This window comes from Aethalodelphis obliquidens, unplaced genomic scaffold, assembly GCF_003676395.1.
Source record: "Aethalodelphis obliquidens isolate GAN/ISIS:26980383/991018 unplaced genomic scaffold, ASM367639v1 scaffold22, whole genome shotgun sequence".
In the NCBI taxonomy this organism is placed as follows: domain Eukaryota; kingdom Metazoa; phylum Chordata; class Mammalia; order Artiodactyla; family Delphinidae; genus Aethalodelphis; species Aethalodelphis obliquidens.
Window position 1 is genome coordinate 11,610,295 of NW_020837966.1, and position 26,029 is coordinate 11,636,323.

At 41.6% G+C, this 26,029-nt stretch overlaps 1 protein-coding gene across 3 annotated transcripts in view; it reads left to right on the forward strand.

Moving 5' to 3' along the window:
• Positions 1 to 26,029, forward strand: part of SYNPR (synaptoporin) — a 299,012-nt gene that overhangs the window by 140,978 nt on the left and 132,005 nt on the right. The window contains exon 1 of one of the 3 annotated variants that reach the window (XM_027121301.1): positions 3,230 to 3,528. The exons of the other annotated variants lie outside the window; for them this stretch is intronic. Coding sequence (XP_026977102.1) covers positions 3,505 to 3,528 — 24 coding nt within the window. The 5' untranslated portion in view covers positions 3,230 to 3,504. Of the gene's footprint in view, positions 1 to 3,229; positions 3,529 to 26,029 lie in introns of those variants that run through there. 3 annotated transcript variants of the gene reach the window in all.

Here is a 26,029-nt window from a genome sequence, read left to right on the forward strand (position 1 = left end):
CACACACACACACACACACACACACACACACACACACACACACACACACACACACACACACACACACACACACACACACACCCCATCACCACCACCACCACCAGCAGCACTGCGACCACAACAACAAAATACAAGGTAACATGAAAGAGAGTGACTGGGGAGAGAGAGGGTGTTTTTAGGTCTGGTGATCAGGGAAGAAGGACCCTCTAAAGAGTGGACAATAGAACTAAGGATCCAGTGACAAAGGAAGAGAGCTGGCAAAGATCTGAGGAAAGAATGTTCCAGGCAGAAGAAATAGCGAGTGCAAAGGTATAAAAGGCTAGTGTGGCTGAAGAGTAGGGAGGCAGAGGGTTGGAATTAGATTAAAAACAAAAAGGCAGATGAGAGCCGCATCACATAAGGCTTTGGAGACACAGTAAAGAGTTTGAGTTTTACATGCAACCTACTGGACGATGACGGAAATTATTTTTCTCAGACGAGTGATATGAACTAATTTATATTCTAAATAGCTCAATCTGGATAACATATAGAGAATGCTTTATCGGGATAAGAGTGAAGGCAGGGAGGTCTGCAGGGGGTCTATCACAGTGGCCCAGGTGAGAGATGAAGGAAGGCAGGGGGTGTTGGGGAGCCGGAGAGAATGTGGACGCTTTATCTGGGACAAAATAGGAGGCAGGAAGAGCAGACCCCAGCAGCAGAATAGAATCCTACCATTAGTCTTAGAACCTTATCTGGTCAAAGTTGAGCCCACAAGCCCTTTAGAGATCACTCAGTGGAAACCCTTCCATTTAACATGAGAAAACCTGAAAGATGGACAAATGAAGGGACACGCCCAGGGTCCCTGAGCAGGCCACTGGCAATCCCGAGACTGAGCCTCACACCTCCCGTCTTCCAGGGGCTTAAATAAGGTCAAGTCCACACAGAATGCAGCAGACCCCGGGCGGGGGCTGTGGCAGCTTGGTAGGCCCCCTTTCTACAGTTGGGCCTCCCAGTCTCTGTGGTGTGAATCCAAGCAGTGGCGAGAGCTGTGGAGTTATGCCAGGGTCCGTGGAGCCATATGTGGATCATGCCCACCCTGGAGGCTGAGTAAATAAAAAGGTAAATGCCGCAATGTGACATCTAGAACAGAGAGGTTCATGGCTGGGCGCCTGGCATCCAACTGAGTTCCAGTCTTGGCTTTACCCATTGTTGACTGTGTGCCTTTGGATAAGTTACGTAACTCTTTGGGTCTTGGGTTTCCTCTTCAGTAAACCGGAATGAAAATCATAACTTTTCTTGGTTCTGTGAGGCCCACATAGGATAACACCCTTGTACAAACAAACAAACAAACAAAAAACTTAGACTTGCACCTGACACAGACAAATACTCAAGAAATGTTTGGCACCATTATGTGGAATTCAGAACTTCTTTTAGTGGAAATGGGGCTCTTAATATTCAAAACCCTGATAAAAGTGACTCACTCTCCACCCGAAACTGTTAAGAGCGCTTCTGCCCTGCAGGTGTGTGGCTGGAACTGCATCGCTTTAACTGGGCTCTAACACGGCGGGTCACCAGCCGCCTGGCAGGAACTGTGGCCTTTAGCACAGGGACCCGATTCCTTCAGTCAGTCTTTCATTCATTTATTCCACACATGCCTACTGAGAGCTAATGGAACTGCCTGGTGGTTCTCAGCCTTTTTTTTTTTTTTTTTTTCCTTGCTTCAACTGGGTTCATTTGCTTAATTTACTCCCCTGAGTAACTCCTCTCCTTGAAATGCAGTGATCTTTCAACTGGCAGGTGAAGAGTGGCAGTGGGGAGAGTGGAGGGGAGAGTGTGGGGGGAATGAGACTCCAATCAGAATTGCAAAGGGACCACGTACAGGTTGAAACTTTCAAGAGTCTCCTGGAGGGTGATGTGTGAGGAACAGGCACATCACAGGAGGAGGAGGAGGAAACAGACGGCTGCAGGATGCTGAGCCCAGGTTGTACGTGCATTGAAAGCCTTAGCCATTTTTCATCTGTTCCCCTCCCCTCCACCAGCAGCTCTATGAGGTGTTAGTGTACCCATTACACAGAAGACAAACTGAGGCTAGGAGACCTTAAGGTACTTCCCAAGTCACATGACGAGTCAGTGGAAGGCTGGGGCTGGACCCCGGGTGGCCTGACTCCTCATCAGGTTTGGTTTGTTTGTTTGGTTCCCGACGTCCTTGAGTTGTTACCGTGTGTTTGGAGGGGGAGAGGGAGGAGGGAGCTGTGATGGTAATGACTGCTGTTGCTGTGCTGGTGTGTATGTGAAACAGAGACAGAGAGGGGGACCCAAAGAAACACTCAGGACAGAGTCCAAATTAACAACCACCAATAAAAAGCCTGGCCAGCTGAGGTGAGTTTCCGTCGGGCCATCACCGACCACACAAAAGATAAAGCAGAGATGCCTGGGCCATCCTAACACTATTCCTGTCCCGAGTGGGCTCCTGATGGGGAATGTGAAGGGAAGAGGCATGCGGGTTTCTTCCTCCTTTGCTGTGGTGTAGACCTCAGAGAGAAGGGGTCCTCAGGAAGCCAGCGTGTGGAGAGTGTCTCACCTGTGGGCACCCTGTCCGTGAATTCATTGCCAGTCCCTCCAAATCGTGCTGCCTCAGGATGCCATGCTTTCAGCCCCTTGAACTTGTCAAGCTCATCTCCCTCTAGAGAGGCCCATTTGTAGACAAAGCAGACCCAGGTCACACTGAAACCTTTTCGCTTTTCAGATTTGGCTGGGGAGACTTTAAGTCACACTCCTGGGACGAGTAAGCAACCGAGTCATAATTCGTCCCTTCCCCAGTTGCCAGAGCCCGGAAAGCCTGTCTTCAGGTACCATCACCTTAGTGATTATTTATGGATGGTGTATGAATTTCCCAAATGGGCATCAGGCATCGCATCCAGGCATTTCCATAAAAACGAGGGCAATTTTTTCTAAGCAAACATATACACATCTCCTTAATCTATGCAAATCTATTCATAAGGATTTTCTAAAACCACCACTTCCCCCACGCACCCTGGACACACAAATTCCCAGCTCCTTTTGATTTCCCAGTTTGTTTTTAAGCACTGGGTGGAGGGAGGAGGGGGCTCGCAGATTCAAGGGGGAGATGGTGCTCCCTGGGTGATGCAGCTGGCTTGCTCAAAGCAGCCGGTCCTGCCCTTGCAGTTGGGAGCAAAGAGCCAAGTGTGGGATGGTAACCACCTCCCAAAAAGCCAGGCAGCCTTTCACCAGAGGGAAGTATCAGGTTCCTGTACTTCGGCTGTGGGTTGTCACTGTCTAATAATATGACCGTTTTGCCATCTCTCTGCAAATAAGGCAGAAGCTGCTACCTGATTGGTATAACATCTCACTTACCCTCCTCATTGATTTTCTTGTTCTCCTCCTTTGCTTCATAAAAAGAGGGACCAGTGGCTCGTGCTGTGGACAGAGAAGCTTGATTTTTAGTATGAGAGAGCCTCTATTTTCTTTCAGGAGAGGGAAGTTGGATGATCAATTCTTTTGTAAATGTGTATGGTGATATTTGCTCCGGTAAGTTTTATATCTCTCTTGATTTACAGCTGGCTGGGGTGGGGTGTGTGTGTGTGTGTGCGCGCGTGTGTGCGTGTGTGTGTTTGCATAGATTTAGACTGTACCGTCACGTATCTTTCCAAATATCATTTTCTGAAATCTTTAGGGACAATGTCTTTTTTTTTCTTACCTTGCTTGCTCATATTCATCTGTCTAAGCCAGAGAGCTCTGTTGTATAAGAGTGTGATGCTTACCTTAGTTGTTGAAGGATGCGCTGGGTTTCTCTGAACATAGTAAGGAAACTATTTAAGCAAACTTACATTTGGCTTCATAAAAATGTAACGTCATTCTGCCTCCCACCGGGAGTGTTTAATGTCTTTAAGTATGTTCGTTGTGCCATAATCTGCATATCATTTTAATTAAAGTTTCTTCCTCAATGTCAGAGCAAGAATTTCATAAACTCCATAAATAGTTACCAAATATTTTGTGCTGTGCCAAGAAGGGGTGTGCTAATTTCATGAGGCCTTAAGCCAGGGTAGAATGGATGAGATGAGTTTCCTCTAAGATGAGGTACGTGCACCTTTAAAAGACCTGAATGTATGAAAAGTGTTCAGATCATTAAAGTACATCTCTAGAATTCCTTGAAAAGATCTAATCACAAGTGGCTGTTGCTTCTCTTCTGTCTTTGCACTGTGTGTTTGTGCCACCGTCTGTCAAATGCCCAGCCCTGGCTCTCATGTTTCTGTATCTGACGCTGATCAAGAGAAAAGTTGCTGTTATTCAATTCAAACTAGTGCCGTACCGTGATCTGCTCGCCACTGCTAGTTATGATTTTTAAAGGCATTACCTGGTTAACTGCTTTTTTTCTATCATCTGTTTTTCTAGAGAGTGTTAGAGGATCTGAATTCTTTGTTGTTAATTCAGAACTCTGAGAGAAAGTCTGTCAATATAATTATCCTAGACAGAGATGATTGGATGATTAAATAATTGCTCTAATGGAAATAAACTGAGGTTCTCATCTTCTCTTTTTGTTACACAATCAACAAATCTGCATAGTCTTTTTCATGGTGAAATGGATTAGAGAATATATTTATAATGAAAGTTAAAGGCACCACTGAATAAGAAGCAAGAAGGGGGTCTGACTATCCTTCAGAGATTTTGAAAGTAAAGTTAGGAACGTTGTGTGTGCCTAGACCTCTTAGGCGTAGAATTCTTTTTCGGAAGAGCAATGATTCAGATCCTGAAGTAATCTAGGGGCAGCTCATGGGAACACTAGTGTCTGGGAATCTAGGAATGTGGTCCTCACGTCTGCTTCTTTTGGGCATTCTGCCCCTCACACACCCTTTACAAGCTGGAATGGAACTACTCATTCTGACAAACAGAATTTTGAATTTTGGTTAATTGAGTTCAGCCTCAAAAATCCTCCACTAAAAATTTAAAAGAAATAAGACTACATTTAAAGTATTCATTTGAATGTATAGTAATAAACTATTATACATTTTTTAAAAATCTTCTAAACCCATATGAACTTACATTGCCTCTTACTGGTCACAAGAAGCATGTTCCTTATAACAGCCTTAGATGCCATAAACCCTCACGAGCACCAAGTGTTCCTTAGTTGGTAGTTTGTTGAAAAAGAAAACATCTATCCTTGGGCTGTTGGCATTTACCGCTAAGGAAACTCAACAGCACTGAACATCTGTCTTTGTCTCCCCAAACACCCACTCCCCCAACATCCCTTAATATTTTTGTCATCTTTCTCTTTACATGGCCGTCATTAACAGGTTATGTACAAAGTCGCTAGCTGTAAACGGAGTTGATCATCCTCTGAAGCTGTTCAGTAACAGAAGTGAATGCAGATCTGGGCGGTGGAAGGGGGGGGTCACCCTGCAGGTGAAAGCATCTGTCTTGTCCTGCGGGTTGCCAGTTTACAAAACTGTTAGGGCTCCCAGCAGGCTCGCACCCACTGATATAGGAAGGACAGTGGGGCATCTGTATCTTGGAGAGGTCAAGACCTTTTGTGTGATTTAGGATGAACGTGCCTGGTCTTGAAAGCATCCCTTTGGAAAAGTCCAGAATGCCATTACCCCCAAAACTGTTGTAGTCTCTTCAAAGGAATAAAAATCTGTGCCATGTAGGGGAGAATAACAAAGGGAATTTTGATTTCACGATGAGACCACTTATTCTTTTTAGCAAGATGAGGAATGCAGTCGTCGTTTCCATTTAGTAAGTACCTACTGTATGCCTGGCACTGTGCTAAGCATTTTACGTGGCTTGTTTCCTTGAATCTTCACAGCTATCCCAGAAGGGAGATTTACAGATAAGTCCCCGTTTTACAGATAAGAAAACGGAGACAGAGGGCAAGTGTGCCATTCGTTTGTGGCAACACGGTAATAATGATGAAACTCAGAGCCAGACAGGCTCATTCCAGAGTCAGGCTCTTCATCTCTCCCCTCAGCCAGGGTTTCACTTCATCAGTACAATCTACAGCCGACTCCTAGCCTGCAGTGACTTGCAGGGTGTACCATAACACACCATATTTTTTTTTACACCATATTTTCATTAGTGCTTTTCCCCCTCTCTGAAGCTACATAGCCTCCTTCTTCTCAGGCTCTGCCTTTGTGACTCCAGGCTAATTACGTGTTTGTAACTAGCGAGTGTGCATTGTATTTCCACTCAACTATAAAGATGTGGATCTCACAAGAGGGAGCCAGTCTAGGGAGAGCTATATGCAGAAGTGGCTGAGTTAAGGTAGCTTTTTTTAATTGATCACAAGAAATCCATTCCTTTGGTTTTCAATCTTTCAAACATAGAGTCAAAATTAAGATGTGATGATAACACACACATCAATACCTCAAGGTATCTGGTTTATCACTGATGCAAAATATAAAAAGCAGTTGCTACTGAATTGATGTATTTGTGGAGACTTTGTAAAATTCTCACCTTTTTTTTTACTCACCCCCAGCGTGAGTTTCTCGCACTTTGTGGCCAGCTGGAAAGCACTGACGTGACCCTTCAGGTAGAATATTGCAAAGCACCTCTACCACCTGGGTAATGAAAAAATGAAAACAGCTGCCAATAAGCATGCTGAGAAGTGTGACAAAGTTGCAACTCAGAGGCCCCAGATGCATTCTTTTGCACCTGAGCACGGAACTCTCCATTTGAAATCCATTTAAGCCAATAGAATTCAACTGGATCTTTTAGGAGGAAAATGCAACTGAGTAGAATCAATATGTTTGAAATTTCTCCTCCACTGGCAGTTCTCAGACTAGAAGCAGGGCACACCTGTCATGAGGTGAGCCTGTGAAATGCTGCATTTTCTTCCCTCAGTGAGAGAGAAAGGATTGTGAGTGATGAAAATGTTGCTAGAAGGGAGAACCTAGCTTAGGACACTTTTGCTCTATTTCACCCCAAACCAGAGGGATCTAAAAACACAGATGAATAAACAAACCAACAAAAAAGACCCATCCCAAATTGGGAGGATTAAGGGTCCAGTTTTGAAGGGTTGACACAATATTGACTTCTTGGTGTGGTCTGCTGCATCTAATAGTGATAGCTTTTGAATTACTCCTGGTGTAGAGTAAATTAAAGAGATCAGAGTGCAGTGCTCAGTAAGATGTGTTTCCAAAACGATAGTCATTTTTGTCGGAGGTAAAACTTATTGACCTCTTTTTCTTGCTCTTAAAAAATAATAACTGGGGGCTCCCCTTGTGGCGCAGTGGTTGAGAGTCCACCTGCCGATGCAGGGGACACGGGTTCGTGCCCCGGTCCGGGAAGATCCCACATGCTGCGGAGCGGCTGGGCCTGTGAGCCATGGCCGCTGAGCCTGCCTGCGTGTCCGGAGCCTGTGCTCCTCAACGGGAGAGGCCACAACAGTGAGAGGCCCGCGTACCGCAAAAAATAAATAAATAAATAAATAATAATAATTGGATGGTTTAATCAGAGAGTGTGGTATTAGAGCCAGTCAGGATAAAGAAATTTAAATCAATCTGCGTTTTCCACCAGCATCTATGAGAGTTTTAAATATATTAACAGTCATCAAATGAGCACTTTTACTTTAAAGAAATAGGTTGTACTCATCCACAGTGTTCATGAAATATAGGCTTATCCCTTAAAACTAAGCTTAGAGACAATTTTATAAAGCACATCATATGTCAGTCTCCATCTCCAAGATAGAGCTTTCTTCCGAGAGGAGACCAAATCCAAAATAAATCACAGCAGAGACTCTTTCATCTTACCTACATTTCCTTCTGCCTTTTCTTTGGCTGTGGATGTGTGTACTTAATCAAGTTGATCCTTAAGAGCTTAGAAATGATCTATTGAGTATGCAGGAATAGCATCTGGTGTTAAGACATAATGAGCGTGGGACGAGGCTTGAATTTGTCATCAAACATTCTAAGCTGGTGTACAAACAGAGCTGGTGGGCCTGTTCCATCCTTGTCTAAGAAGATGGAATCAGGGAGGATTTTGAGCCTGAAAGGAACACATGAGGCATTCAGTCCTCTAGAAGAGGCTCCTGGTCACTGGTGTGCCTTTAAATGTTTAAAGTTTAGGGATGAGTTGAGAATGGAAGCACCTCAGTCACTCTACTCTGCAGACTGATGGATCTGCATAATTAATATATTTTACAGTTATCATTTTTGAACAGATTCTAGCCAAAAGTCTTAATGGAAAATGGTTCCTGGGCAACTTCAAACGCATTCCACTACGGTTTCTGGAAAGCTTATTCCCAACACGGGGCAATCAGTTCACTGTGGAGCTTTGGGTTGGCCAAATGTAAGGGGGTAATCATTTCATTAGAGTTTGGGGGGGGGACTGGTAGGTTGGGGGTAAAATGCTTCTATTGATAATCCCCATGTGACTTCTTTAGCCCTGCTTACAGAATCTTTAAATCCTCCCAAATTACCACACACTGTCTCTGAGTAGGCTTTCTGGCAAAGATATGACAAATATTTTAGACTTGTTTTATTTCTGGTAAAAAATGGCTTTAAGAACATTTGTGCCCAATATAGATTATTACTTGAGGACTTTTCAGGTCACCATAGTGACATCTACCTCTCAATGATGAACCCATATATGTTTATCTAGCTTTGGATGAGGGAAGAAACAGGATATAATTTTTCAAAGCCTATGACATTCAATTTGCCTTCCTATGAAATTGAATGGTTGAGACCAAAAAATAATTTTTTTTAACTGGGGGCAGATTTGAGGGAATGCTTGGAGTGTTGACTTCACCAGGCTATTCTTGCATTCCGCAAATATTTAAGGATGCTTACCAAGTGCCAGGTACCACACTAGGCTTCAGAGATGCTGTGATGAACAGATAGACATAATATCTGTGCTCCCAGAACTAAATGCCTTCATTTTCCTTTTTCTCATCTAAACCTAGTTTCTTTTTCATGGCTCAGGATGTGTCTTTTTAAAAGCATAATTGAACTGTTCTAGTAAGACATTTGCAGGAAATATGTGCTTTTGGTCCTGTCTGTTTATGCTCAGTGAAGGAATCCATTTCCTTCAGAGAGTGAATCCATTTTTTTACCGATGTGATTATTCGTCTGGCTGAAATGGAGTGGTCTGAAGGTGGGGAGCCGGGGGAAGTCTTGTAGTTGTGCCTTCTAAGCATTATTTATCGTTACAAGGCATCCTCAGATTTGATACGCTATTCTCACTCTTGCCCGATGTTGGGAGGAGGAAAGAGGGATGAAGCTACAACAGGACAGAAAAGTAAAGAAGCTAGAAGAGTAGACAGAGAGGGTGCCTAGAGGAGATAAGACTTGCAGTGGCAGTATGATTAGTTCTAACTGACATTATCGGGTTCTCTGTGGGTGTTCATTTATTCAGAATATGTATATATATATAGTGTTCACTTTGTGCCAAGTGCAACGCTAGGTGCTAGAACACAGGAATAAATACGGTATACTAGTTTCTGAACTCAAGCAGCTTCTAGTAGGCCAGGATTTCTCAACTTCAACACGATTAACATTTTGGCCCAGATAATTCGTTGATGTGGGGCTGTTGTAAGCATTTCAGGGTGTTTTGCAGCATCCCTTGCCTCTACCCACTAGACGTCAGTAGCCAAATGCCCCCCCAACCCACCAAGTTGTAAGAACCAAAATCATCTCCAGACAATGCCAAATAATCCCTAGTTAAAACCTTGCAAGAAACTGAGTAATAACCAACAGCTTTGACCGAATCTTCCCTTAGCATTTCTACTTCTCTGACTTTCAGATACACTGCTGCATGGTTAACTTCAGGATTTTTCAGTGGTTTTCCCCAAATATTCTGTACAACGTGTCTAACAAAGACAAGTAAGGCATCTCTAAGTCTTTTTTTTTTTTTTACTATTATATCCCTTCTGTATAACACTTTACCATGTTCATTTGCCTTACATTTTGTCTCATTTGATTCCAGCAATCAACAAATGAGGCAATAGGAAAATATTATAACCTTTTAACAGATGAATAAATGGACATTTAGAATTGTTATATGCCCAAATCCTTGCAACTAATAGTGGATAGAGCTTAGATTCATACTCAGATGTCCTGACACAAAAATCCAGTGTTTTTCTACAGAGCTATAAAATTTAATGAGAAAACCAAGGTAAGTATTTTTAAAGCACACTCTCTCTTTGAGGCTGTACTGGAAATAATAGCAATGTAGCTGTGGATGGAGGTCCACAGGCTTGGCTCCTTATTAAGTATTTGTTAACTGGGTGGTTTTGCACTCTTAGTGCAAATAGCAAAGAGCAGCATCGCTTCTTCATTCCCATCCTCAGTAGTTCAAGGAATGTGGAGTGATACATCACAAACACCACAGGAAGCTCTAGGGATCAGTCCAGCAGAGTGGATGGGGCACGGTCTTTGAAGTCAGAGGTACCTACTGTATGAGTCAGCATCCCAGCAGGAAGAGATGACATCCTCAAACCATCTGACCTCTTGCCAGTGACAGTAAAACATTAAACCTTAATTTAAGTCAGAAAATTGAAGCCCTGAAAGGTGAGTTGTGTTTCTCCAGGCCTTATGGTGAAATCAGTACAGAAGGATGATAAAAGCAGAGCTCAGTGTACTTCCAGCACAATGAGCTGAAGAATCATTTCAAATGGAGAAAGGCCAGTTCATGGATTGGCACATACCAGCAATGTATGTGTTCTGGGTTATCACCAGAAGTCTGAGTGCCTGAGATCAGACCCTACATTTTGAACTGAGTACACCCAAGAATCTTTGGGGTTAGTTTAACCATATTTCAGCCTCATTAGAGGCTACAGGAGACCTTGAGCTCCTGGATGGATCTTAAAAGAGTTGTGGACACGAATCTGGAACACATTAAAGACAGGCAGTAATTTGCAGTGGTGCTCATCACATGTACTCCTGAGCTTGGCTAGATGCAGGGCTTTCCCAGGAGAAGGCCTCCAACTGTACCTGGGCCCACATCCTTCATCATCTGATGAACTTTTAAAAGGTATCTGTCACTATTGAGACCCTCGTGGCTTTTGCCGAGATAAGAGTCATTCCAAGCATGTTGCTGTGGCAGAATGCCCATCAAGAAAGCTATCTTCTGCCTGCATTGTCTTAAAGAACTGAACTTAGAATGAGAGGAAATAGATCCAGATCCTGCCTCTGCCACTCATGGTCTTAGACAATTCATTAGTCTTCTCTGGGCCTCAGTCTCTACATCTGTAAAATGGAAATAATGGGTCCCCTCCCCAGAGTTCTGGAGAGGATCGCTCTCATAAATGATATGAGAAAACCCTTTGGAGACCACGTGGGCCTAGACAATTGTATCATTATGTCCTTCCCTCTGTAATCAAAGTTCATTCTGCTGTCAGTGTTCACTCGGTGCCCTTGATGTGTGCATGGGATGAGGGGGAATGTTTCCCCAGTCTACCAAGAAAATGACTGCAGTTGTGGGATGGGTCTAAAGTAGTCTGTCAGTGGTTTGATGGGTAATTCTATCTCAAGCAGAGATTTATGTGCATATTATAAATTGCAGAGACAGAGTATCTTCACTGAAGAATAACTATAATAAAACCAAATGCAATATGGATAAAGCAATTCCCTGTAATCAGCTCAGCTCAGGGAATGCTTCTGTGCTTCCCTTTCAACTTCCTCGGAAGCCTTTCCCTGCCATCTGTCCAGGCATAATCCATTCGTTATGAGGGGATGGGAAGAGGGGGGTTGACATGATCTCTGACCTGATATTCTGTGACCTTAACCCTCTTCTCTCTCCACCTGAGAGAGCTCCTCAGGTGAATTGACAAATCCCAATTTTTTCCTCCCTAAGGATCAAAGCTCAGGGAAAGCCTCCTGCTGCCCACCCTGAGTTTCTCATTAGCCCCTGGTGTAGGAAATTCAAAGGTTTCTCATTTCTCGTATTTTATTTGCCTCAAAGCATCTCCTGACACATTTGATCCAAAAACTTGGTTAGCTGGTATTTTTTCCAGGAGCATTATCTGCCGGCAGCCCTCTCCCAGTCTCCTTCCCTCAACTCACCTCTTTCCTCTGAGTGGTATTTATAAATTCCTCATCCTCTGAGGAGTTTGGAAGACATCTCCTCCAACCCTCCCCCAGACCAGTTTCCCAATATGCTTGCCTTCTCTCTCTCCCACTGCCTCTACACTGTAGGAGAGTGTTTCTCAAGGCTTTTTTTTTTCCCTGTGGATCTCTTCAGGAAGGCAAGCATGTTTTCTCAATCATTCACTCATTCATTTGTTCACACATTCATTTATGTTTCTACTGTATATTTATTGAGCAGCAACTGTGTGCTAGGCACAGTGTTAAGATGTAGGATACAGAAGTGACTAAAACAGATGTAGTCCCTACTCTGCTAAGAGTTGCAGTCTAATGAGGGAAGAGGCAATTTAAAAATCCCTCAAAAGTGACTTAATTATCATTGTAGTAAGGGCTAAAAATAAAAGCTAAGCCATCTTGGGTACTAATTATGTGACAGGCACAGCTCCAAGTGTTTCATGCATATTAATTCATTTAATCCTCATAATAACTCTTTGAGGGGGTTTGAAGAGGGAAGGATTAGAGCTCATAAAATCCTGAAAGGCTTGGACTCCTTTCTTAAGTCTAGGAATATTGGAATGAGGGTCACACAACATGATGCTAAGAGTTCACGTAGCTGACGTTTAGACAGCACTTACTGTTTACCAGGCACTGTGCTCTGCATCTCACACAGTCTGAACCTTCCCAACAGCATCCTGAGGGATTGCTATTAGTATTTCCAAGGTGGGGAAAAGGAGATGTAGAGAGCCTAAGCCGCTTGTCCAAGGTCACAAGGTCACACATTTTATGAGTGGTGATTCTGAGACTATAGCTTAGGTGTGTTTGACCCCAAGCCTGGGCACTTAAACACAATGATAACCTGTGAAAGGCTGATTAGGACATTCCTCATTTGGCTCATATTCTGGAAAATACTCTAGAATGGGGACAGAGAGGGTTTTGTTAATGTGCATCTGAGTAAGAAATACAGTGATCCTTCTTGTAGTAAATCGGAGCTTGTGGGACCAGGAGCGTTGTGTCCTTACATATGCTTAATCCTTAAGCATATTCCAAGGGGGACCACCAGCTGCTTCTACAACTTCCAATTCAAAGCATGGACCAAGGACCAGCAGCACTGACATCGCCTGGGAGCTTGCTGGAAATGCAGACTCTCCAGTTACACCCCAGACCTACTGAGTACTGAAATCCACATTTAGGTGATCTCCATATGGTTCACATGCACAGTTAAGTTTCCCAAGCTCAGCTCTAGAACAAGTTAAGAGACTGGGCTTTCAGCTTTCAGCTCTGGTTGTGATGCTAACTGACCAGTTGTTTGATCTCCCCAGATTTTCTTTGCTCTGTGTCTTCAGTGGAGATGACTTTAACCCTCCTCGTGGATGGGATCACAGGTCATCCCATGGAGAAGCCTGGAGCTGTTGGGAGGAAGGTTCTGTAGAAGCTCTGAGTCTCTCTTTTATCTCCAGAATTGTTTTTGCTACTGTTGTCCGTGGACCACCTATATCAGAATCACCTGGGGAATTCATTTAAAATGATGCTTAGATTAAAAGCAGAATTCTCAGAACAGCAGTAAATGCCAAAATACATAGTGTAACAGTGTCTTCAAACACCAGGAGAAAATGACTGTCAGATTAGCATTGAATATCCTTCCTAAGGTTTTTATCCAGAACAAGGATGCAGTAAAGACATTATCGGATTACATTAAATCACATTTAATTTTTACATTTAATTAATCCTCTTTTGGGAGGAACTATCTCTGTGGAATGATCCATCCAGACCTTGGTTTCAGATTCTGGTTCCCATTCCCCATCAGCTGTGTGATTTTTAATGAAGTGACTTAACATCTGTGAAATGAGGAAAGGATTCTCACCGTTGGGAGGAGGGAGATGCTGTTGTGAGGTTCTCAATAGTGTATATAAGTATGTGGCATGGAGTACTACACTAAATAGATTGTAATTATTATCATTGGTTATTGAATGAAATTTTATAAAGTCACTACTCTCAAATTGTCTATATTATCATGACATAATTATGAAATTATAGATTAGTTGCTATAAAGAAAAACCTACTTGAAATACTTTAAAAGTGATGTTTAACTTAATTTAGCATATATATCTTATCATTTCATTCATTCATTCATTTATTCATTCAACAAACATTTATTAAGATTCTACTAAGTGCAAGGGACTTTCCCAGGCACTGGAGATGCAGCAGTGTTATATGTTACTCAGCAGGGTGGAGATGGGCAATAATAAACAAAGAAAAGAAAATGTTAGGTAGTGGGCAGAGCTGTTAGATAAATCAGGTGGAGGGAATGGGCTGTTCTTTCAAACCCATATTTTTATAAATTGAATTAAACAATAAATTTATCAAGGGAAACTTCCAGAAAAGTTGTAGAAGTGTACATAACTATTTTTCACATTCGTGAATTTTAGGATTCCATCTTTAGGTTTTCTTTATTTTTTATTTATTTATTTTTTTTGCGGTACGCGGGCCTCTCACTGTTTTGGCCTCTCCCGTTGAGGAGCACAGGCTCCGGACGCGCAGGCTCAGCGGCCATGGCCACGGGCCCAGCCGCTCCCCGGCATGTGGGATCTTCCCGGACCGGGGCACAAACCCGTGACCCCTGCATCGGCAGGCGGACTCTCAACCACTGCGCCACCAGGGAAGCCCCAGGTTTTCTTTAAAATGAAGAATCAGCCTGTTGGAAAAACTTAACTTGATTCAAGACTTAGTGACCAATGGTACCACCTTTCCACCTCCCTTAAAGTTGACAACGTCATGCATCATTCCATGTGATACTAACAGTAACCCCAGGAAACAAACAGATTAGTTGTTTATTGAGTTTTCTGTCAAGGGAGCAAAACTATGGCTCAGAAAAAACATTTTCAATTGACCAGAGGTTTACCACTGGTCAATGATAATGCAAAGATCCTCTCCCCGCGAATTCAACAATGGACTCTACCGCAGAATCTCTCCTTATTTGACAATCTCTACAAAGCCTTGTAAAATATAGGTCAGGGCTCTAGAATATTGGTCTGCAATGTGGGGACTTGTTGAGGTTATTTTAGGTTTAAGCTCTTACCATTGTCTGAATATGATGGTGCTGAGAATGAAAATGGAATTAAATAATATAATGGCAAATGGAATTTATGAAGCATGGAAAATCAGTTTCAGAACAGTTTGGAACATACGGAATTTTCCAAAGCAACTTTACTTAGGTTTTAGAATGGTATTTTTAAGCATTTTATTCCTAATACTGCTCTCTTAACACCTTCTGATTAAAATTTAGGAAGAGTTTATTCTTACTGACTCAGAATTGGAATTATATCCTAGTGAATTCTACCAGCTAAACATCCAAATGTACCTTGAGGCTGTAACATTTCTACTTCTTATTCTCTCACTAGTCCACAGACAATGCTACACTCTAATAATGACAATACTAGACAGAATATGTTAAAAGAGAAAAATATTAGAAGTGGATCTAACTATTATGTTAACTCTTCCAGCACGATTAGAACACAACTGGGCTCCATTGGAGCCATGGCTACCTCTGGACTCTAGAACAGCCTCATTAATTTTCTCATCTTATTACATTGAGGTTAAAATTCACATTACACTGTTCAAACTCCACTTGCAATTATTTCTCTAATGAAATAATGAAATTTTCTACTGTCATAATTGGTCATGTCTTTGTTAGTCATGCACACAATGCTACATTTTTCCCCCCAGCTACATATGGAACATAAAATTCAGGAAACAATAGGAAACATCCAGTATATGCAGCCATCCTTGATGGCAGTACAAACAGCTAAACACATAGTGCACATGGTTTTCTAATATATGTGGCCCCAAAGTTCTGACAAAGCAGATATGTATCCAGAAATGTGTCAACTTTAAGTATAAGTTAAGATTGTCAGTTAAAAAGAAATTGGTTCATAAATAATGCAGCATGATTGAAGGACAATTTTCCCTGTAATCATAATTTTAAAGACAGTAATGTTCTGAAAGCATCTTTCTTTAGCCTCATTCTTCTAGGTCCTCAAAGCTAAGAGCTATAGTTCATCAAGGTTAGCTTTGGTGTCTGCCATGTGCAGATGGGTTGGCGCTAGAAATCAGAACATATCAAGAGTAGAGAGACCTGGGCATAAGGTTTCAGTCAAGTTAGAGGAAGAAGCTCTATAGAGCTGCTGTACGACATTGTACCTTAGTCAACTATAATATATTGTACACTGAAAAATTTATTAAGAGGGTAGATCTCATATTAAGTGCACTTTCCACAGTTAAAATAAAAAGAGTAGAGGGACCTGATGGTGTTAGAAAATAATAATATTTTGTTATTTGCAAACACAGCAGAAGCTCTTTAAAAAAAAAAACCCTACTCATTGTACTTGTTGGATTAACCACTGTTCTTATTCCCTCTTTAAAAAAATTGTTAATTCCTGCAGCATGTTGAATTCTTATGGAAAGTTGGTAATAGCCACACTCTGCTGAATCCACCAACTGATTTGTATATTTATTCACACAGTAAGTTAGTTGTACTAAACCTCAAAAAACATGCCCCCATTTTTCCTCTCATTTTGCTTTGTGTATAGTCGTGTGTGTGTGTGTGTATGTGTGTGTATCTTCAGTAATCTCAATGCTAAACGTCAAGTGTTTTATCCTGTTCCCATTAAATTGTTTACTCTGAAATAAACCTCAAATATCAAGGCCCTGTTCTTTTTGCTGTCATTCCACCGTCTCTGAGTCGTGGTGCTTGGCAGAGAGGAGGCCCTCAGTAAATGTTTGTCGAGTGAATAACTGACAACCATGTAGAATTTGCTCTTTCAGCAGGAACATTCCGTTGCATCAGTACCTTTAAGACTCCTCAGGTGAACCCACTCTCCAGCCAGCCGATTTCTGTTTGTTTGTTTTTGTGGGGGGGGGTTGTTTGTTTTGTTTATCTGTTTAACTGTGTTTATTTGTTGTTAAAGTATAGTTGATTTACAATATTATATTAGTCTCAGGTGTACAGCATTGTGATCCAGTATTGTTACAGATTATACTCCATTAAAAGTTATTACAAGATAATGGCTATAATTCCCTGTACTATACAATATATCCTTGTTGCTTATTTATTTTATACATAGTAGTTTGTATCTCTTAATCCCATACCCCTAATTTGCCCCTCCCTCTTTCCCTCTCCCCTTTGGTAGCTACTAGTTTCTTTGGTTTTGTTTGTTTGTTCCTTTGTTTTCCCCTGCCTTGAAGTCCTTTTCCTCACATTCATCCTGAGGCCCCCCCGCTCAGCTGTTATAAGATTGGAGCTGTGCACCCTAAATGAGGACCAAACACAAATACCAACAAAAAGTGCCCTGCATTTTCTGCCAGAATTGGTAGACCCAGGGCAGATCCCCTCTTTGCTGAGTGGCACCTCAACAGTGGCCTCCCCTGGGCTGTGCTGCAGGGCCAGCCCAGCTGGGAGTTAAATCGGTACGCTTATCGTCCTGGGCCTTTGCTCATTTCTCTTTATCTGGGGTCATCATTCTCCAAACTAAGAATGTGTTCTCTAGCTTGCCTCAGAGTACCTCTCTGGGAGTTATCTGAGGCTCTGATACATGCCTGAGCACTGTTGTTTTCCCTCTCTCAGGGCAAGAATCATCTTCCTGGTAAACCCTTCGGTGTTTTTGTGTAAACCCTGACTTGCCAAGGATAGTTTTCAATTCCAGTTAGGTTTTTTATTCTAGTAACTTCGTTCTCTTGAATTGATATTTCCACTTAGAATGATCCTTTTTTTTATTATTTCCTTTTTCTTCCTTAAAGTTCTAATAGGTCATTGTTTTTCCCCTAAGAAATTAAGGACATGTGAGAATTCACCAATACGCATAGCATGAGAAGCACCGAAGTGTCATTTTAATGAGTTCTTCGGTGAAGTTTCTTGCATCCGCTAAAATAAATTAAGTCACAATAAGATTGAAGAGAGCTTCAAGTGCCTCAGCATCTAACAAGCTGACTTTATTAGCTAGAAAACAGGAAGAAGTGAAAAGAACTTGCAGAATAAGGAAGTCATTAAACTCCTGCACTTAATAAAGGGTCAAAAGTCTCAGTGGAGCAAACTCCAATTTGCATTACCTTAGAAAGAGGGAAAGGGTTCCGTGAAGAATTACACAGGCCCACAGAGCTCAAACTCTATTAGGGGCACATTAAATATTTAGCAAGTATTGGTCCAGGAAGGGGGAAGTCTCCACTGCCTGGACAGTGTTCATGCCTGGTACATGGAAGGTTATGTAATTACCTTACTCCTGGCTGATGATTGGATATTACTGATCACAATAAGTTTGTATTGGCTTGCCCGACTTGCCTTTGTTTACTCTAAATGGAGGAATTTTCAACCTGCTTCTTATGAATCGTACTCTCCTTTTGAGACGCTCAATTAATTTTCTTCTTACCTCGTCTACTCCTAATCCTATTGTGCACACACCTTTTATGAAAATCAGGATATTTGGGGGCCTAAAAGTTTGTTTTTGATATATGATAAGGTCGTTGAATTGTTACATTAATAAAGTCACATAAAATCTACTAACAAGGTTCATTCTTCCTTGAATTTATATACTTTACTTAGATAACACTGCCCTCTGCTGCTTCTCCTCTCTCTCTCTCTCTCTCTCTCTCTCTCTCTCTCTCTCTCTCTCTCAGAGTTTATTTATCAGTTAGTTTTTGCTGCATAACAAACCACCCCAGAACTTCATGGCTTCAATCCACACTATTTATGTAGCTCATGATTCTGTGGCTCAACAAGTTGGCCTGAGCTCAGCTAAGTAGTATGTCTGCTGGTCTTGACCAGCTCACTCATGATGCATCTATGGTCATTTTCTAGTTAATAAGATGGTTCTCTTTCTAAAGGTTATCTGAACTATCTCTCACTTGGGGAAATGGCAATGACTGGGCAACCTACCTCTCAACATCTAGGAGGCTAGCTTAGGTTTGTTTCCATAGCAATCTTGAGTTTCCAAGAGTGAGCATGAAAACTGCAAGCCCTTTAAAGGCTTAAGCTTAAAACTCACACAATGTCACTTTCATCACAGTCTATTGCTCAAGGCAAGTCACAAGGCCACCACAAATTCAAGAGTTGGAAAAATAGACTCTACCTCTTGATGGGAGGAGCTGCAAAGAATTCCACCCATTTTTGCAACCTATCCAGTGCTCTACTATGATTTCTCTACTTCCAAGCTCTAGGAACACGCTGCCTTCCCTCATTCAAAAGCATTGTCCTTGACACCTCGCTTGCCCATCAACATCCAACTGAACACTAAATCCTGTCACTTTTGCCTCTGGAATATCCCTTCATCTGTCTAGTTCTCTCCATCTCCACTCTTTTTTTTTTTTTTTTTTTTCCTCCATCTCCACTCTTACCTCTCTCGCTTTTCCTTGTTCTCTTGCAACTTCCCATAAAAGGTCTCACCGTTTTTTACTCTTCTGCCCACCCACATCATCCTCCAAGCATTCTCCACATGGTGACAAGAGGAATCATTTCTCAATTCAAGCTGCTCATCCAGCTCCCCTGCTTAAAACTTTCCAATAAATTTTCAGTGTTAGGTTAGAGGTCAGTATCTTTAGTGGAAGCCATAGACCCTGTGGCATCTAGCCCCTGCCTGCTGCGCCAGATCACGCCCTCCCATCGTGCCCCTACTGACCTGCTTCATCCAGATCAGCTCCGCAAATGCTCCACTTCCCACAGAGCCTCTGCGTGTTCCGGTCCCTCTGCCCACCCTGAGTACCTTTCATCATCCACTTTTATACATCCTTCAGCCACCTCAGATTCTTTTGGGGGTGATTTAATTGATGTTCACTCTTCCATCAAGCTATAAGCTCCTTGAAGACAGGAAGCCTCCGTTTTTGCTCTTCAGTGCATTTACTGAACATAGCAGTGTCTGGTGCATATTAAACACTCAATAAATAGTATATATTTGAAGGAGAAAATGAGTGAATGAATAAATGAATAGTCGTGTATGTTCTAGCCCTATGCTCATGCATAAATATGCAAGAGATGCAGTTTCTGCCTTTAAGCATTTATATTCTTGTTAGGAGAGGAAGGTATGTAAATTATAAAGTATGAAGGGTCCAATAGAAGCTTAAAGACAGAGGGGTCAATTTTCCCTTGTGGTGGAGGGAAGGAAGGACAGGGAATGTGTATTCGTTTCCCATGGCCACAATTACCACAAAATTTGTGACAAAACAATGGAAGTTTATCTTAGAGTTCTGGAGATGAGAAATCTTAAAATCAAGGTGTCATTGGGGCTGCATTCCTTCTGGAGGCTCTAGGGGAGAATTATTTTTCTTTGCTTTTTTCCAATTTCTAGAAGCCTCCTGCATTCCTTGTGGCCCCTTCTTCTAACTTCAAAACTGGTAGCCTGGGTCACCCACCTTGAAATTTGCTCTCTCTCTCCCTCCCTCACCTCCCCTTCCATCATGACATCTTCTCTGACTCTGACCTGTCTCCCTCTTATAAGGACCCTTGTGCTTGCATTGAGCCCACCCAGATAATCCAGCATAATCTCCCCATCTCAGTGTCCTTAACTTAATTACATTTGCCAAGTCCCTTTTACTGTGTAAGATAATTACATGTTAGGAGATCAGTATGTGGATATCCTTGGGGGGGTTCATTATTCTGTCTACCACCAAGTTATAAAGGAGTGATATAAGGAGAGCTGCATGGAGAAAGTGGCACTTGGACTGAGTCTTAAAACACAAAGATGATGAAGACACTCACGTAGGTGAGGGCTTATATGCAAAGAATGGCTAATAATCTGGCAGGGTGGGTCGTAAGTAATTTGTTGTTCACAGAAAATAATGAGAGGTGAGGCCAGAGAGGGCAGGAGGGAGGGACCCGAAGACAGAAGGCCTTGCGTGCCATGCTAAGGAAGCCACGCTTGATCTGGTAGGCAGTGGAGGGCCATTCAATGGTGATAAGTGGAAAAGGGAAGCAAGGTAGTTAAACTTGGATTCTGGAAAGGTGGCCCTTGCGGCAGAATGGAGCCTGGATGTCCTAGGGCAAGGTTGAAGGCAGGTACAGCTGAGAGGAGACCGCACCGTTACTCTGGGCCAGTGGTGATGGTGGCCTGGGTCAAAGAAGTAGCAAGTGAATAGAGAAGCTCTGATCAATATTAAGAATGCAGAACCAACAAAGCCAGGGGACTGTTTGAATGAATGAGGTGAAGGAGGACTCTCAGGTTTTTGACTTTGATGATGGGACAGAAGGAGGTACCATGGGCTTAGATGGAGCATATCTCAAACCCATGTTCTCATGGGTTCTAGGAGCCACGTTCAAGGGAACACAGCCTTTAGATGCTCATTAAGCCCAGAGTCTCTATACCATACCAGGTAAATGGGTTTGTTATTTCATTTCCAATGTTTCATTGAACTTGTAGCATTAAGAAATGAGAACACTGTGATAATCATAACCATTAAAGAGATCAGCTTCCTATGAAGCAAGCTCTACATTACCCAGCTCTTTCTACTTCCCTCTGGCGTTTGTCAACCATTTCTTCCCAGGGAATATAAACACATCAACAGATAAAAGCCAAATGCAGCAGCTTCCTTCTTTCACTTGAGCAAGTCTGACACCTTCTTACATCTTTGTTCTGGCCTTTTCCTGGGCTTGTGTCAAAATATCGCTTCTAATCTTCTCCCCACAGACCACTGGCTCTCTTAGGATTCTGGATTCCATCCCAGCATCTGCCAGATGCAGTGGTAGGCTCAGTGAGATCAAAAGAGGGCCCCTCTTCTAGTTCTACTTATTTCTTTCCAGACTCTTTTACTTTAACCACTTCTGGTGGACCCCCTACCCGCCCTCGCACCAAGTACTTTGATATAAACTTGTGGGTCCCGCCCTGTTTGGAGGGAGATAAGGGATGTATTTCCATTAGTTCAAAAAATTACTATGAAATGCCTGCTATGAGCTAAGTATTTTTACCCTGATGACAGTTCTGACATGCTGTTCTTTATTTACCTTCATCAAAGAACTTTGGCTCTACTATTGTATCCTACTTTTTAGCTTACTTCTGTGTGTATCTGACAGGTCCTGGAGGCGTGCTCTGGGTGTACTTGCACAAATTGAGGAGATTATTTAATTTACAGACGTGATGAGAGCACTTCTGCAATATGGGGGATGTGAAGATAACCAAGAGATGGTCCCTGCCCTCAGAGGGCTTCCAACCAAGCAAGGCAGATAGCATAATGACATCATGCCCTTTTGTAATTCTTGTTTCATTTTTAGTTCATTTCTTTCTACCTCTTCAGTAGGTATTTGAGCTTTCTTTCCTAGTTCCTCAAATTCCTAATCTCCTCCTTCACTTCCATTCATTATTTGATTTCACTTATCCATCCGCTAAGAAAATTAAGATCCTTTCACATAGGACTCCTCAATTTCCCTCCTTTCCAACCCAACATGATTCCCTGGAGCCCCATCCAGTGACTACTTCTTGTTCTTTAGAGGAAGAATTATCCCTCACATTCATTAAGTGCATTTTTATTGGACATCAACTATTTGCAAGAGAGTTCCCACTTACATTTCTGTTCCCACATCTTCCAGTTTTCTCTAGCCCATGCAAATCCCTTCTTTTAGAATTGTGTCACTTTTTTTGTTGTTTTGTTTTGCAGAATCGTCTTTGAGTCCCATGAACAAATAAAATGATTCTCTGGTGGTATTTTAACCTTGCTAGATGTGTTAAAAAGTGGTTTAAGTTTAACTTGGGATCCAGAAGCTAAGATGTTTAGAAAAGGTCACTCTGTCCATAGTCACTAGATGGCTACATATTTGCAGGCTCTTCTGCAGTGCTGGAGTTGGGATAGTATTTATGTCTGTGCTTATGGGTATGGTCTATATGAACTCCACTTAACAACATTAGTACTCAGAAACTAAAGCCAATCTGTTAAATATTAAGTAAGTTGATATATTTTTTTATCTCTTGAACTTAATCAATAGAAAGACATTACTGAATGATGGTGGGAATTTTTGTCTTATTATCTAAGAAATAATGTCCTTTACATAGAATATATAGTCCTTTAGGCTATGGTGATCTTTCATCTCATTAAAACATAGTGAGAAAGGCTGCTCTCTCATAATGAGGCAGAACTAAATGGGTTCTTGGAACAATCAATAAAAGATTATTAAGAAAGAAAATTCGGGCTTCCCTGGTGGCGCAGTGGTTGAGATTCCGTCTGCCGATGCAGGGGACACGAGTTCGTGCCCCGGTCCAGGAAGATACCACATGCCGCGGAGAGGCTGGGCCCGTGGCCATGGCCGCTGAGCCTGCGCGTCCGGAGCCTGTGCTCCTCAACGGGAGAGGCCAAAACAGTGAGAGGCCCGCGTACCACAAAAAAAAAAAAAAGAAAATTTTGTGTTAAAGAGAATATATTTTCCTCTAAGTCCTGCAGTATTATAATAATAAAACAGAATGAGACTTCCTTACTTTAAAAAGTGATCCTCTCAGGATGTGGATGGACCTAGAGACTGTCATTCAGAGTGAAGTAAGTCTGAAAGAGAAAAACAAATATCGTACATTAACGCATATATGTGGAATCTGAAAAAAATTGGTATAGACGATCTTATTTACAAAGCAGAAATAGAGACACAGACGTAGAGAACAAACGTACGGATACCAAGGGGGAAACGGGGTGGGATGAATTGGGAGATTAGGATTGACATATATACACTATTGATACCATGAATAAAATAGATAACTAATGAGAACCTACTATATAGCACAGGAAACTCTACTCAGTGCTCTGTGGTGACCCAATTGGGAAGGAAATCCAAAAAAGAGGGGATATATATATACGTATAGCTGATTCACTTTGCTATACAGTAGAAACCAACACAACATTATGAAGCAACTATACTCCAATAAAAAAATTTTTTTAAGTGATCCTCTCAGAAATTTTAAGATTATTCTTGAATATCCTTAAATAAAATATCTTGAAAACTGTTCACATACATATTAAATTTTAAAAACTATTGAATTTTGACTACACATGGACAGGTATATCTAGATTGGTTTATAATATGATCTCAAATTTGTAAAATACTTTTAGTAATGGAAAATTTCAAGCATATAAAAAACACAGAATAATATAATGAGCCTCTGTTTCCTCATCATTCCAGCAATAATCAACTCATAGCTAACATTATTCCTTTTATACTCCCCAAGCATTAGATCATTTCTTCTGTAATAAATTGGTGTGTATCTCTCAAAGGTACTGAAAACAAAAATGCTACAATACCACTTCACATGTCTTAAAAATGAGCAATAATTCAGTTGTCATCAAATATCTATTAATTTCCAAATATCTCTCTTAATCTCATGACTTTTTTTCTTAGTTGTCTGAAATCTGGATTTTTGATATATCTTTTAGACCTTTTCATGCATAAGCTCTTCTCTCTCAGTCTCCTCTTCTGTGTCATTCATACAGTTTAATAATTTATTGTTGTTATTCTTAAACAAACAAGGTATTTACACCTGGAGAGTTTCTCAGCATCTGGATTTTGCTGATTTCACCCTTGTGATGTCATTTTACACATGTCTCTCTCTCTCTCCTGCATTTTTTTGTAAATTGGCAGTTGGACATAGAGACTTGATCAAATTCAGGTTTGGGGGGTTTTTTTGCAAAGAATACCTCAAAATTGGTAAGATCTTCTTCCATTAGAGGCACATAATATCTGGCTGTCTCTCTTTTTGTGTTATCAGTCATCAGTGTTTAGATTAATTTGTTAAGGGTTGTGTCTTAGTTTGGGCTGCCATAACAAAGTACCAAAGACTGGGTGGCTTAAAAATTAGAAATTTATTTCTCACAGTTCTGGAGGGTGACAAGTCCAAGATTAACATGCTTGCAAGGTAGATTTCATTCTGAGGCCTCTCCTCTTGGCTTGTAAGTGGCTGCCACCTTGCTGTGTGCTCCTTTCCTTGGTCAGTACACACAGGGAGAGATACAGAGAAAGGGAGCAAGCCCTGGTGTTTCTTCTTTTAAGAACACTAATCCTTTCTCTTTCTGACTTACTTTACTTAGTATGATAATCTCTAGTTGTAGACAAATACCGTATGATATCACTTATACGTGGAATCTAAAATATGGCACAAATGAACCTATCTACAAAACAGAAACATGCTCACAGACATAGAGATCAGACTTTTGGTTGTCGTAAGGGAGGGCGGGAGGGGGGAGGGATGGACTGGGAGTTTGGGGTTGCTAGATGCAAACTATTACATTTAGAATGGACAGACAACAAGGTCCTAATGTATAGCACAGGGAACTATGTTCAATATCCTGTTATAAACTGTAATGCAAAAGAATATAAAAAAAGAATGTCTATATGTGTATAACTGAGTCACTTTGCTGCACAGCAGACACATTGCAAATCAACTATACGTTAATTAAAATAATAATAATAATAATAATAAAAGAACACTAATCCTATGGGATCGGGGCCCCACCGTTAACTTCATTTAACCTGAATTACTTCCTTAGAGGCATCATCCCCAAATACAGCCACAGTGGGGGTTAGGGATTCAACATATGCATTAGGGTAGAGGCACAAATATTCAGTGCATAACAGGTTGCAAAATGGTGATATTCTAATTCTTTGTCATTATTACGTGAATAGTTCTATGAAGGCAAACTTCTCTACTATTAGGCCACTTACTAGTAGCATTCTTAAAGAAAAGGCAAGATAAATGATTGATGCTTCCCTTTCATTTACGAGCTTTTTAGTTCACTAGTATCCTCTAACAGTGACCAATTCGATTTTTATGATTAATGGTTCCTTTTAGTATAGTTATGACCTCCTGGATTCAAACTGTCATTCTCTATCTGTGTGGTCTTGGATGAGTCACTTAACCCCTCAATGCCATGGTTTACCCAGCTCTGAAATGGGGGTGATGATGATACCTACCTCACAGAGGTATGAGATTTTAATGAGATAATGTCTGTAAAGCACATTACAGTCATTAAAGACAAGTGTATTGCCGGACACAAGTAGAAGCTCC